Source organism: Paramisgurnus dabryanus, chromosome 18 (assembly GCF_030506205.2).
Source record: "Paramisgurnus dabryanus chromosome 18, PD_genome_1.1, whole genome shotgun sequence".
Taxonomy (NCBI): domain Eukaryota; kingdom Metazoa; phylum Chordata; class Actinopteri; order Cypriniformes; family Cobitidae; genus Paramisgurnus; species Paramisgurnus dabryanus.
Window position 1 is genome coordinate 31,028,449 of NC_133354.1, and position 15,219 is coordinate 31,043,667.

At 36.5% G+C, this 15,219-nt stretch overlaps 1 protein-coding gene across 1 annotated transcript in view; it reads left to right on the forward strand.

The window, feature by feature from the left end:
- The window catches only part of fstl4 (follistatin-like 4), a 202,662-nt gene that overhangs the window by 176,640 nt on the left and 10,803 nt on the right, over positions 1-15,219 (forward strand). The window contains exons 9-12 of the mRNA XM_065287626.1: positions 1,327-1,488; positions 8,228-8,362; positions 11,394-11,420; positions 15,096-15,214. Of these exons, the coding sequence (XP_065143698.1) occupies positions 1,327-1,488; positions 8,228-8,362; positions 11,394-11,420; positions 15,096-15,214 (443 nt within the window). The remainder of the gene's footprint in view (positions 1-1,326; positions 1,489-8,227; positions 8,363-11,393; positions 11,421-15,095; positions 15,215-15,219) is intronic.

Sequence of the window (15,219 nt, forward strand, 5' to 3'; positions counted from 1 at the left end):
AACTTGTTCTGGTGAAATTTTTTTTCCAAATGACATGTATTACGCATGCTGCAGTAACATCATATCTATACTGTACACATTTTCAGTGTAGACTTTTCTGCTCCAATACACATGGATTATGTTTATGTTCATCTATGTTCCTGTTTAAAACTGGCAATAACTTTAGATGAATGGTAATGACTAATAGCTGTTTAGCTAAGTTAGCATTACATTTATAAATTTTACAATTATTTTCAAGTCAGTTACAATGATTTGTGTTAGGATGTGTGAAGATTTGTGTGAAGAAGTGGATGTTTCTTGCAGCTGCTACTAAAATTGGTTGTCTGATGTGACAGTTTATTGGATTTTTGGACTAGCAATAGTCATGCAATGACTAGAATCTAGATGAGAAGCCAATCGGCACAGTAGTTAGGGAATAGCCTCTTTCGTTTTTTATATGCAGAGTGTAGTGGTTGTATCTGGCCAAATTATCCACCGTGTCTGATCGGGAAATCTGGTGTAGATAGAAAATCGGACCCAGGACTAAACCCTGTGGTACTCCAGTGGTGAGTAAAAAGAGTAAGGGCTGAGATTTTTCTAAATCTCAAATATACCACCTCTGATCAGAGCGCTGTGTGATTAGAGATGCTGAAAGCTGCAGAGAGATAAGAAAGATTTGCTACAAAGTTGTGTAAGGACACCCAGGCTAGCTTCAGTGCTTCAATTACAGCTAGAGCAGCTTCAGACGGTCTATGAATAAAAAGTGACCCGAGGACTTTATTTAGTTATGTACTGAGAAACAAGTCATTTATCTGCCTGCAATGCTTATGAAATTGTGTTGCTATAGGAAATTATTTTCTGCTTTTTGATTGAACTGTTTAATTACAAAGCATCTGTTTCATCATGAGATATAAAGAAACAACAAAAACCCAGATAACAATCCATTTTAATTTGCTGTGTTATATATTCAGGGAGGAAAAAGGCTTGAAGGATTTTCAATTAACAGAGACAATGAATGTGATTGTTAGAGAGCTTGTTTTGTAAGTCAAATCATTCTCAATGAAGAATGATACAGCTGCATAAGAAACCTTAAGCTGGTCAGGTTTTGGCTGTTTGAAACCACTCACCCCATTTCTCAGTTGTTTCATGGCTTTTATTAAATTTTATTAACAATTTCAAACTAACATTAAAATATTCTTAACTCTTTTCTCTCCGCATGTTATTCGCTGTATTTGTGTGTCTGTTTTTCACATTCTCTCTCTCTCTCTCTCTCTCTCTCTCTCTCTCTCTCTCTCTCTCTCTCTCTCTCTCTCTCTCTCTCACACACACACACACACACACACACAGTGCCTCCAGTAATCCTCGTCTATCCAGAGACTCAGGCACAGGAACCCGGTGTGGCTGCCAGCCTTCACTGCCATGCTGAAGGTATTCCAAACCCTAAACTCACCTGGCTGAAGAATGGCCTGGAACTCCAGCCACATGGATCAAAACAGCTTTCAATGCTTGGTAAGATTAAATCCATGTCCCTTCATCTCAGTGTCAGTTGAATAAACAGACAGAGAAACACAGACGAAGGCAAAGAGAGAGATGAAAAAATTCATAAGAGAGACAAACTTTGGTTTTGGTTACCCACCCAGACTGACACTTACATAAATACATTTTCTTTTAAAAACGATGTCCTCATTTAATTTTTAAAAAGCTAGATTTTTATATGTAATGAATAACTGGCGACGGGCCATTGAATAATTAGAAAATGATGCACAGAGGTGGTAATACGGCCACAACGCCAAGTGGGTGTGCATTATTTTCAAATAATTCAATGGACCGGAGTCAATTATTCTGCTTATACCACTGTTGCCACACCATGAGACATTGACAAAGACATTTGACAGGTTTTGACCTTAAGCAGCAGTCTCATCTACGCATCTCATCTAAAGCATCCGTTGCCAATTCCAAAATGTCTTTTTACAGCGAGCGAGCAAGCAATTTAATGTTGAAATTAAATAAATCTGTAAATTCAGGTAAACCTGCCATAGTGATATGGAACTGTAATGCCTGAAACTACTAGGTGCGCGTTGAAAAAATAGATACAAAATAAATGCAGACTCGTAAACGTTTCTCAACCAATGAAAATGAAACATTTAACAACCCTGTGGTATAAATATATATATATGTTTTTGCAATAAAGCCCATAATGTAATGGTAATGTAATGAACTGGCAAACTAATATTACAAAGATCATTCATAACTTCCTCTAAAGCAGCAATGGATTAGATCGGCAATTTGCATGTTTATTGAAACACTTGACTGGTGCGCAGTTATTGGTGTGGGTGAGAATCTGCTGTGAAAATAAAGCAGTCTATGAAATGACAATACCACCTCCGACCGAACAGGCTTGTGTTTCATTTTCAGCAGGAGTGAAGTGCTGTTGTTTACAGTGTTGGCCCTTATTAGAAAGCACTTTATTGCTTGAGTGCAGGCCATTACTCCCTGTAATAGGCTGTTACTTAAATCAGATGTTTGTTCTCTGTAAATTCTGAGACTGAGACCTCATTTCTCTCATTCCCCTTTTTTCCCAACTTAATTATTCTGTGATGCTTTTAAGCATTTCTATTATTTGTCATTGCAAGGTTTAATACAACACTAAATGTTACGCAGATGCTTAGAGAATATTTCATAAATATCCAGATGTCATTTATGTTTCTCTGTCTGTGGATTATTCGATAGATCTGCATATGTTTTTATTTCTATGCATTCTGCACACATGAATGGTGTAATATTTAAAGCAGTTAAACCAAACTCCCTTTCACTGGATGACAAATAATAGAACCATGTGAGTCCAAAGGCACAGTTTGTCATTTTGTGTCAACTGAGGGTGCTTTTACATCTTTCGTTTGAGCCCTCCAAACGGAGGAGCAGTTCAGTATGTATATGTGAACCAAGCAAGTGATCTCAGACCACCCTCTGAGCTGCAGTCTGAGTTCTTTTAAAGTTGTGATGTGAACAAGAATAATTCTGAGATCATTTCAGTTCTGAATGGGGCCAAAAAAAGTACTGGGTCCACTTTTGAGTCAACTATATTGTGAACACCAAAAGGACTGCGGTCACATTCGGCTAGCTCCTTTTCTGGTTCACTTTAAGTTCTTTTAAAATTAACTATATGTGAAAAAACCATGAATGTCATTTACTGTATAAGGGTATGAGACCCAAAACACTGATTTATACTCACAGGCAGTGCTAAGTAAACAGTCACAGAGTCATTGAATATATAAATATGGTTGAAGAAAACATTTTGAGAATTAAATTGTAATGAATAATACTGAATAATATTGAAGTGTTTCCTCAACTCTAGACACGATGGGCCCTATTTTAATAATCTAAGCACATTTTCTGGAGCGCAGGTGCACTTAGGGCATGTCTGAATCCACTTTTGCTAGTTTAAACAAAGGAAAAAACAGTGTTTGCAGAGTGTGCTTTGGGTGTAAAATGCAATACACCAATCAGAGTCTCATCTCCCTTTAAAAGCCACTTCTGCTTGCACTGTGGTGGATTCGCTATTTACATGGCGGAAAAGGTAAGCACCTGCCTATAGGCACATATAACTGAAGGGCTCATTATAGTTCTGCATAAGTTCTGTGCCGTAGCCTCGACACCGTAGGCTATGTGTCGGTTTTCATTCTATACTACGACGTGCAATTACACATGCAGACCACTAGTAGTCAGTATTCAAACATGTAACCCAAACAGCAGTGCAACAGCCGAAGAAGCAGCTTGGCCAGTAAACCCACAAACTTGTTGTGTATGATTTGAGATGACCAGCAGTAATGAGGGTAAATAGACAGTGAATTTTGTTGCAAATTAAGTTAAATCACTCCTCAACTTGGCACATTTTTTCAAATTCCTATGAAGAAATGCGATGCAGATTTTTTGACCTGACGCGAAGGGTTCTAGTGGACCAATCACAGCCCCTGCGGTCTGGGTAAAACGGTTGCATTGTTAAAATTTGGAATGAAAATTAAAAAAATTCCCTCATGAAACTTTTCCATCCACAGAAGCTTTCTGTTGCACAAAGGATCCTTTATAGGATGTGATAAAAGAATCTACAGACAGATGAGAAAGACATGATTCTTGAAGAACCTTGCTTTGTGGAAGCAAAAATGGTTCCTCTATGGCTTTGGTGTAAAGAACCATGTTTAAACATTTGTTTTTAAGAGAACATCATTCATCAGATCGTTTTCTGCCTCAATATAAAGCTTGTTGGTTTCAGTGTATATGTGAATGTATCTGGTCAAAATGTAACATCAATGTTGTTGTTTTGTCTGTAGAGCATGCCATACTGATGGACAACTTCCCAATAGAATTGCAGGCCAACTATTCATAAACACAAAGAACAAATGTACAGTCTTGTTCAAAATAATAGCAGTACAATGTGACTAACCAGAATAATCAAGGTTTTTAGTATATTTTTTATTGCTACGTGGCAAACAAGTTACCAGTAGGTTCCGTAGATTATCAGAAAACAAATGAGACCCAGCATTCATGATATGCACGCTCTTAAGGCTGTGCAATTGGGCAATTAGTTGAATTAGTTGAAAGGGGTGTGTTCAAAAAAATACCAGTGTTTCAATCACTGAGGTCATCAATTTTGTGAAGAAACAGGTGTGAATCAGGTGGCCCCTATTTAAGGATGAAGCCAACACTTGTTGAACATGCATTTGAAAGCTGAGGAAAATGGGTCGTTCAAGACATTGTTCAGAAGAACAGCGTACTTTGATTAAAAAGTTGATTGGAGAGGGGAAAACCTATAAAGAGGTGCAAAAAATGATAGGCTGTTCAGCTAAAATGATCTCCAATGCCTTAAAATGGAGAGCAAAACCAGAGAGACGTGGAAGAAAACGGAAGACAACCATCAAAATGGATAGAAGTATAACCAGAATGGCAAAGGCTCAGCCAATGATCACCTCCAGGATGATCAAAGACAGTCTGGAGTTACCTGTAAGTACTGTGACAGTTAGAAGACGTCTGTGTGAAGCTAATCTATTTTCAAGAATCCCCTGCAAAGTCCCTCTGTTAAAAAAAAGGCATGTGCAGAAGAGGTTACAATTTGCCAAAGAACACATCAACTGGCCTAAAGAGAAATGGAGGAACATTTTGTGGACTGATGAGAGTAAAATTGTTCTTTTTGGGTCCAAGGGCCACAGGCAGTTTGTGAGACGACCCCCAAACTCTGAATTCAAGCCACAGTACACAGTGAAGACAGTGAAGCATGGAGGTGCAAGCATCATGATATGGGCATGTTTCTCCTACTATGGTGTTGGGCCTATTTATTGCATACCAGGGATCATGGATCAGTTTGCATATGTTAAAATACTTGAAGAGGTCATGTTGCCCTATGCTGAAGAGGACATGCCCTTGAAATGGTTGTTTCAACAAGACAATGACCCAAAACACACTAGTAAACGGGCAAAGTCTTGGTTCCAAACCAACAAAATTAATGTTATGGAGTGGCCAGCCCAATCTCCAGACCTTAATCCAATTGAGAACTTGTGGGGTGATATCAAAAATGCTGTTTCTGAAGCAAAACCAAGAAATGTGAATGAATTGTGGAATGTTGTTAAAGAATCATGGAGTGGAATAACAGCTGAGAGGTGCCACAAGTTGGTTGACTCCATGCCACACAGATGTCAAGCAGTTTTAAAAAAACTGTGGTCATACAACTAAATATTAGTTTAGTGATTCACAGGATTGCTAAATCCCAGAAAAAAAAAATGTTTGTACAAAATAGTTTTGAGTTTGTACAGTCAAAGGTAGACACTGCTATTTTTTTGAACACACCCCTTTCAACTAATTGCCCAATTGCACAGCCTTAAGAGTGTGCATATCATGAATGCTGGGTCTTGTTTGTTTTCTGAGAATCTACTGAACCTACTGGTAACTTGTTTGCCACGTAGCAATAAAAAATATACTAAAAACCTTGATTATTCTGGTTAGTCACATTGTACTGCTATTATTTTGAACAAGACTGTACCTGATTTAAAATAAAATTCCAATGATAAATAATAAACTATAAAGCCATCGGCTTTCACACAGAGGTCTGAAACCTGAATTGAGTCTGTATGTAAAGGATAGAGAAAATGAGATGAAAAGAAGGACAGGCAAGCAGGAAATACAGGTGAAGTAGTGAAAAGGCTCTGCTGTGTGTGTGTGTGTGTGTGTGTGTGTGTGTGTGTGTGTGTGTGTGTGTGTGTGTGTGTGTGTGCGTGCGTGCGTGCGTGCGTGCGTGCGTGCGTGCGTGCGTGCGTGTGTCTAATCTTTGACACAACACATGAAAGGTTTATATGACACAGCCAGTGTTCAGTCAGATTGTTGTGTTGTGGTGATGACAGCATCACAGGTGAACACTTCATCTATCGACATCACAAAGCTTTCACACACAGAGCAGATGTCCTGAAAAAGATCTGCTTTTCTGCTCAGTTTACAATCATTGTGTTTATTGTGCTGTTCATTTGTAAAACAGAATTAAATTAAATCTAACATTGTTTGGTTAAATAATAAATGATTTTGGAAATGCACTCAAATAATGGTGCTAAACAGTGCTTCACTGGCTCGTAATCATAGGGGAACCACTTTAAGTGCCATACATAGGTGCTATATAAAAATGTATAGTACACAATATTTAAAATGTGGACTTTTATAACACAGCTTTTTACATATACCATATACAAGGTTATAAAATCTTTTTACATATACCAAGCCATTTGTCTTCTTTTGAAATACTGATAAGGAGTCAGATTATACAGTATAGTTAATATTATTTTAGAATATATTCAATAATATAAGAAATAATTTTTATTTGTCATGTATTTTTCAAAGCCAATCACAGCCCACTGAAGTATTTCTTTACCTTCTCTTTCTCTGGTCATTTCTTAAAGAAACTATTTCTGCACAAAAAAAATTCAACTCAATAAATCCAAGTATTGATGCAGTAATATATCTACACCAGAGGAAAACCTTTTATAGATTTTAAGATTTCCACCCTAAGCTCTTTCAGTGAAAAATGTTATTGGTTGGGTGTTCATATGGGAACAAACATCTTAAAGTTGATGATAGGTTTGCTTATTTTGGAGGATTTACAGTACTGTAAGTTTTTGTGCTGTAATTTTCTCTTCTCTTGGTGTTTTTGTACAGGCATTCTGGACACACTTGAATGAACAAGTCTTGTGATCTTTAATACCTTAGAAGGATTATGCTTCAATTTAGTTTTGTAGACAGAAATAAATAATGTGCCTGTGTTTCACCTTTTCATCCTATGAAATGTATGCTGGGCCATTTTATTTGAAGCAGACAGTGAATGATACTGTATGTTTTTATACTCTTTAAAAACATCCCATAATGCACCACATGAGTCTGACTGAGCAAATGAAACTATGAGTCTGCAGAAATTTGAGTTTCAATGGCTTTACCGTTATTCTCAAATTGGTGATAATTAAAAAAAGGTAAAATAATATAGACGTTAAAGGAGTAGTCCACTCTATAGATGGGGCCCATTGACTTACCATAGTATTTTTTTTCCTACTATTAAAAGTCAATGGACCCCATCTTTAAAGTGGACTACTCCTTTAAATATCATGAAAATCTGACTGTTTCCATGTTTAAATGCTAAAATTGGGTCCCAAGTGCTTCTATCAACCTAGAAAAGTGGAAAAACAGTGTTGGTAAACAATTGGTAAACCATTCTCTGCAAGAATGTGAAAAGTTAGTTAATTGAAATTTGACTCTCCTTGTGGTGTCATAAGGGGTCTTATTATAATAATACCACCCCTTTAATCTGCACTATTCAACCATGACACTGCCATTAAGTGCAGAGAGAGAAAAAATTTATTGACAGCACAACTACGTTTCAATTTCAATAAACCACTATCATGGCGATCAGTGTTTGCATTTCATCAGCTCATTTGCATTTAAAAGGAAACACCCAAAAACAGCACATTCTATAACATGCTATAATAAATGATCTATATGGTATTTTAAGTTAAAACTTCACACACGTACTCTGGGACACCAAAGATTTATTTTACATCTTAAAAAAGTTACCTTTAAATGTTAGTAAATAATAGGAATAGGAATAGCATAGGAGTATAGGAATAGTAAGATAGCATTAAATAATATTACCTGTATGTGAGAGTTACATAAGAAAAGGCATTGAATTAAATCACTTTTAATTTGTTGTGTTTGTATTTTTCAGCCAATGGAAGCGAGCTTCACATTAGCAGCGTACGATATGAAGACACTGGAGCTTATACCTGCATCGCGAAAAATGAAGTTGGAGTGGATGAAGACATCTCGTCTTTGTTTGTGGAAGATTCGGCTCGCAAGACACGTAAGTGATTAAATAGAAATGGTTTCAACACAGGTTGACTGTAAGAATGGTGTGGTTTCTTTCAGTCATTAATAACATCCTCACTATGGAAACGTGTGACAGTTTGACATTAATAATGTTGATAGCACCTTCAGACATGAACAAGAATGTGGTATATTCCACATGTCTTATACCAACGCCAGGACTACTAAAGACTAATTACAGATCGGTTCGCTTCACATAGCGGTGATCCATGATCACCAACCCCCCTCATTTTTAGGAAAACAAGGTATTTGTTCCAGAGGTCAGTTTAGCCACTACACTGGCCAGACTGTTAAACAAACAGAGACCGAAAGTAAAGTTCTATCCAGAAGCGTCTTTATCAGCTTACGACTCCTTGGTTTTCCTAGCCCTCAGTGTGAGACTAGATTATACAAAATAAATAAACAATAATCATTTTAAAAGATTATAAAAGTAAAAGTTGCAAACTTTACAAACACATTGCACATATTTTGAACAGCGGCTTTGCCATGCCAATATCCTTGCTGTGTATCTGGACACAGAGGGGTTTTCAAGGGAAATTCTCTGCGGCAGAGGTGCTTTAATGGATCATATATAATGTGGATCATTGAGAGGTGATATATTGTACTGCCGCTGTTTTATTTATAGGCTTTGGCCAATTAAATGTGAAGTGTGATTTCATATTCCAGCTTCACATATGGGGTGTTGCTTTTCCAATCACTGTGATGTTTTGGGGTTTTTTATCAGTTATTTCTATATATATCTTATTCTAGCAACAGACCTGATATTTACTGTAAGCTCAGTATAATTAACTTACATTTACACATCAGGAACTATATCATCTATCAGATGAACACAATTCATGACTTTGATTCATAAAATAACTTGAAAAATATGTTCTTATTATTTTATTTTGTAGTAACTTTTATATGACACTTAAGCTATAAGCAATCCCATGCAAATGTCAACCAAATTCTGATATTTCATATCTGTATTGAGAACAACTAAAGAAACTCATAGTGCTTGTGTAAAAAGTATGTGAACCCTTGAGTAAATGACCTTAAAAAGCTAATTGGAGTCGTGTTTTAGCACACCTGGGGCCTCATTTATAAAAATTTTTTTATTTGATCTTACGATCATTTATCAAAAATGCGTACGTGTGATTCATAAACCGAACGTACGCGCAAAAAACGCGCGTACCCCTTTCAAATCTATAAATCGCAAATGAACTTGAACTTGTGCGCAGCCGAGCAGTTTCAGATCTCCGCCTTTAAACGATGCCTAATTAATGTCACAGACATATAAAAAAGCACTTCTCAATGTTTAAATCAAATTTCGAGCAGCAAGATTGGCTTATATTTCCAAAAAACTGAAGCAATCAGACAAGCAAAAGTGCGTACGTCTGCTCAGACCCTGACGTGGCTCTAAGCACTTTTCCACGTCAAAGACAACTTTTATAAATATGCACTTTGCCGTGGATTTTTGCGTACGCAAACTTTACGATCAAATCTGTGCGTACGCACGCTTTATAAATGAGGCCCCTGGAGTATCCTTAAGATAATATGTTTGAAGGTGTGGACTACAGCTAGTTTGATAAAAAAAAAAAAACTCAAACTTTTGGAGTTTGCTCTGCACAAGAACATACTTATGTGAGCCATGCATCACCAAAAAGAGCTTTCAGAGGAGCTACAATCAAGAATTGTTGTTTTACATGAAGCTGGAAAGAGTTTAAAGTTATTTCAAAGACTTTAGAAATTCACCTACAGTTAGGCAAACAGTCTACAAATGAAGACACTTTGGGGCTGTTGCTACTATACCAAGAACAAAGACTCATCAATGAGGTAAAGAAACAACCCCGAATGACAGCCAAAGATTTGAAGGCATCATTTGAACTTGCTTACATCTCTGTTCATGAGTCTACCATACGTAAAACACTGAACAAGCAGGGTATCCACAGCAGGACACCACGAAGGAAGCCACTGCTCACTAAAAAGAACATTGCTGCACGCCTGAAGTTTGAAAAAGAGCACATTGACAGTCCACAGTGGTATTACCAAATGTTTTGTGGGCTGATGAAACTAAGATTGATCTATTTGGAAAAAAAACACACAGCGCTACATCTGGCATAGAAAGGGCACGGCACATCATCATGAAAACATCACCCCAACTGTAAAGTATGGTGGTGGAAACATCATAATTTGTGCCTGCTTTGCTGCATCAGGTCCTGGCCAGCCTGCAATCATTAAGGGGAAGCTGAATTCCCAACTATATCAGACAGTTCTTCAGGATAATGTGAGGATGGCTGTACGTCAGCTGAAACTGTAAAGAAGGTGGGTGCGCAAGTCTAAAACAGAATAACTTCAGAAAAACAAGTGGCCAGACATCAACTCAATAAATATGCTATGGATGGACTTGAAGAGGGCCATACACATGAGACGTCCAAAGAATAAGGCAGAGCTAAAACAGTTCTGCCAGGAAGAATGGGCTAAACTTCCTCCTCAACGATGTTCAGGTCTGATCCACAGCTATAGGAAGTGCCTGACTGAGGTTTTTGCTGCCAAGGGGGGTCAACCAGTTATTAATGCTAAGGGTTCTCTAACTTTATCCACTGCCATTTTGAACATTGAATGAGTTTGTTCAATAAAGACATGAAAGATTCTTGTGTAATTATTTTTAGACACATTTTGTTTGTCAGTACCCTTGACTTAGATGAAGATCAAATCACATTTTATGACAAATCTATTCAGAAAACCATGAAATTCCAAAAGGTTCACATACTTTTTCCTGCCATTGTATTTAGAAGTATGAGACATACTGTAAAAAACACTTGGATTTTTTTAATACAGTTTGCGTAATAAAAGTAGAAGGAAGCAGACAACAATAGGGACTAATTCAAAGTTTTATAATAAAACTGAAGACAAGAGACTTTTAATATATAAAAATAATATTATAAGAGCTTTGAGATGTGAAATGTATTTTACAGTATGTACTAACATTGTGTTATTTATGTTATTTCTTGCTGTCGATCCAGTGGCCAACATTCTCTGGAGGGAAGAAGGTAAAGCTGTTATATTGTGTTATTATCTATAAAACTTCATGCTCTTATCTCAGTATCTAATCAGTTAGATTAAAAAGTTATAAATAAATAGTTACTATTAAACAATTTTACAGGTATATTTTAATTTACTAAACTTGTAGACTGAGCTGTAAAACCTGTTTCGTTAACCAACATTTATAGGTGTTGGAAAACCGCAGAATACATAAAAAACACCAACTGCAGGCTAAAGTTAGGCTAATAAACTACACGCCAAAGTGTACGCTAAAAAATGTAATCGAGGAGTATCAACTTACTACTGCATACCGATAAGTACCGTCCCTCTTCAAGCACTGTGTGTTTAATGATGATCACTAAGCAGACTGTGGACACAAAATACCTCGCATTGATTTCAGTTTGTGTCGAGTTGTTATGGGGCTTTGAAACAAAGGCTGTGCTGACTCTTACAGACAGCAAAGCGCAATAGTGTTTGGTTATTGACACCAATGTAGAAATATATTATTTAGGCATGCTTCATTTATTCTTGGAGTAAAAGTTTCCCGTATTAAAGGTGACCAAGAATGCATTTGAAATCTAAATATAAGGTATGTGGCTTTTCTAAGTGAAAATATGATTCAGAGACGGTTTCACATGTCCATTTACAACCCTAGGATTTGCCCTCAGAATGAAATTATCTGTTATTACCTTATTTGAAAGGCTCATGAATAATAATAATAATAATAAGCTGCACTCTAATTGGCTGTTTCCCAATGAGGGTCACGTCACCAGCTCTCATAGCAAATAGATTGCGGCGTGAATGATGGAAAATGGGTAGCACTTTATTTTACAGTACGTGTACTTACCTTATATGGTAAGTAAGTTGTACTTACCGACAAATGTGTGGTACTTACTTTTAGGTATCTACATGGTAACTAATTGGTATCATTACTGTACCTACCAGTGGTACATACTTGGTAGTTATTATGTAACTCTAGATAAGTACTGGGTAATAACAGATACATACTTTCATTACTGTACTTACAAATAAATGTACAATATAAGTATTTAGTATTTACAGGCAAGTTAGGGTAAAGGACAGGTATTATGGTGTACATATATGATAACTAATATCAAACACTACTAAGTGTGTACTAGTGAATGTACCCAGTAGTTCATGCGTATGATAGTCAATGGTTGGGTTTGTATATGATGCTATATCTTAGGTGGTAGGTCCTATGTAATAACTGAGTAAAAAGCAACACTTTATTTTACAGTCCTGTTTCCATGCAGTTACCATAGACATACTAGTGAATGTACCCAGTAGTTAATGCATACGGTTATTTAATGCATGGTTCTAAGGACAAAGATACTGGGTACAAAAATGGCACATCAGTAATGTTTGTTCTTAGTTATCATATATATGGTATAAGTATAACTTACACTTGCCTGCAGGTACCACACACTTATCGTGTATATACAATTTGTAAGTACAGTAGTGTTTCTAGTTAGTTATTACCCAGTACTTATCTAGAGTTACATCATAACTATCAAGTATTTACCACTGGTAAGTACAGTAATGATACCAGTAATTACCATGTAGATACCTTAAAGTAAGTACCACACATTTGTCGGTAAGTACAACTTATTTACCATATATGTACAAGGTAAGTACACGTACTGTAAAATAAAGTGCTACCGGAAAAGGTCATCCAACCTTACATGTAACCTATATGTTTGAGCCTGTCTCAGATGAAGATACAGATTTTGAACAAAAAACAGTTGTTAGGAGATTTGAAATGCACGTTTTTGAGTGGTAAGTTTCTTTGTTTTTTCAGTATGCACATGCAAAACGTAAGTTAACTGTAACCCCGATGGTAGAAATTCAGCTTTAATGCTAACTAGCAGCATTTATAGTTTTTTTAGCACTGCAACAACATTTAAATTAATGTAGTGTGGCACCATATGACAATGACTACGTTTACATGTACACCAATAATGTGATTTTTCCAATAATCAGAGTAAGGACTTTTTTATGTTTACATAACTTCTTCACATATGCTGCTGTCGTGTTATTTGAGCTGTTTCTGAATAAAGGCAAACTAATGTCAGCGAGTCCTGTTGACAGAGTTCAGGGAAAACTTCCTAATGTCAAGTTTAAAATGAACTGTGAGTGACAAAAAAACATGCACACTTCAGTTATTTTTAGTAGAATTATATGAAAACACAGCCAGGAATTAATATAAACATCTGCTTAAATAGGTTGTCATACTATGTAATCTATCCCATTTAAATTGGTAGTTAACGATAGCTAATATTAACTTTACTACAGACGGATCCGGCATTCAATCTCTACAGCACTGTAAATTATCATTAATGTTGTTTGCTCACTAAGAAACTTTACATTTAAACTGAAATCAACAGTAAAAAAATAACTTGCGGTTTGTTGTTGGGTTTGTAATGGCAATATTGGCCTCTTTTTCAGTATCAAACACTGAGCGAAGCCTGCTTGATAATATCCCAAGAAAAACTGTCCGCTGTGAAATGGCCAGAGTAAACTAACAACTTTAGATTAAATTTCTCCGGTATCCGGTTGTAGATAAACCTCAACCATGACTGTTGACACTTCTTTTCTATGGAAAGTGCTCACATTACCTGCACAACCTGGAACATAACATTTATATCCATGTTCTGCCATTTCCATCCTTGCTTGTTTCTTCTTAATACCTGCAAAACTTCTGATGATTCCACTGTGCACATCTGGCTGGCCTTGAACATGTGCATGAATATAGAAATGTTGGGGGCATACATCTCGACTGTTACGTCAAAGTTTGTGTTTTGTTGAGATTGGCCTATTTTTTCAGCTATGAAGAGATACAGTTTTACATTCTTGGACACCTTTAAGAAAGTCACTGAAATAAAGCCAACTACACCTTTCAGCTGCTTATGTGATCGCAATATGAGTGCAACCATGAAGCGATCCGATCCACACATACTCACGTTTTATCCTTTTGTCTTTTTTTCTTTTACTGACTGCACCTTTAACATCTAAGCTGAATATCTTTCACACTGTATGAAAGAAGAGGTTTCTTCTTCAGAACTTGACAGAATGAAATATAAATCACCTCTGTCTCAGACATCGCTCATAAAATTTCTTAAAACACAAACGAGATTATTTCAGTGTGAATTTTTGCTCATGGGGGAATATAATGATAAATATTAAGGTTTTATTAATATTAAAGTAGGAGTCTATACCTGTATGTTTCAACTTTAAAAATATTTTATAAATACATAGTACATTTATTTAATACTAATAATAATTACACTAAATGGCAGAACAACAGGATGTCTTTGGTGTGCAGTATACAGTATGTTATGTAGTTTACCTGAGTCTTTGTGTTTTTACACCCTTTGCTTTCTGACAACATGCCAACTCTGTACTGCCGGTCTCTGACAGCGTCAGCATCGTTTCTCTGCTGTACGACTGATAATTAGCATCTGTTGTTTTTTGTCGGGTGACAGACCTGTGAATGCACTTTTAGAGTCATTTCAGACTGCAGAGGGATTTTAACAGTCTCTATCTAACCGCAGTTTGATTGTTTAAGACACTTTTGGCGTATTTTATGTTGTTTCACTTTGTGTGAAATGCTTGTGTTTAACAGAGCGAGTGATGATGAAGCTGTATTGTGTGTTGTGTTGTAGGGCTGAGTGTAGGGAACATGTTTTACGTCTTCTCAAATGAAGGAATCACAATACTGCAGCCTGGAAACTGTGAGATTCACAGACACATCAAGTGGACAGAGAGGATTCTGAGTACTTATGTAAG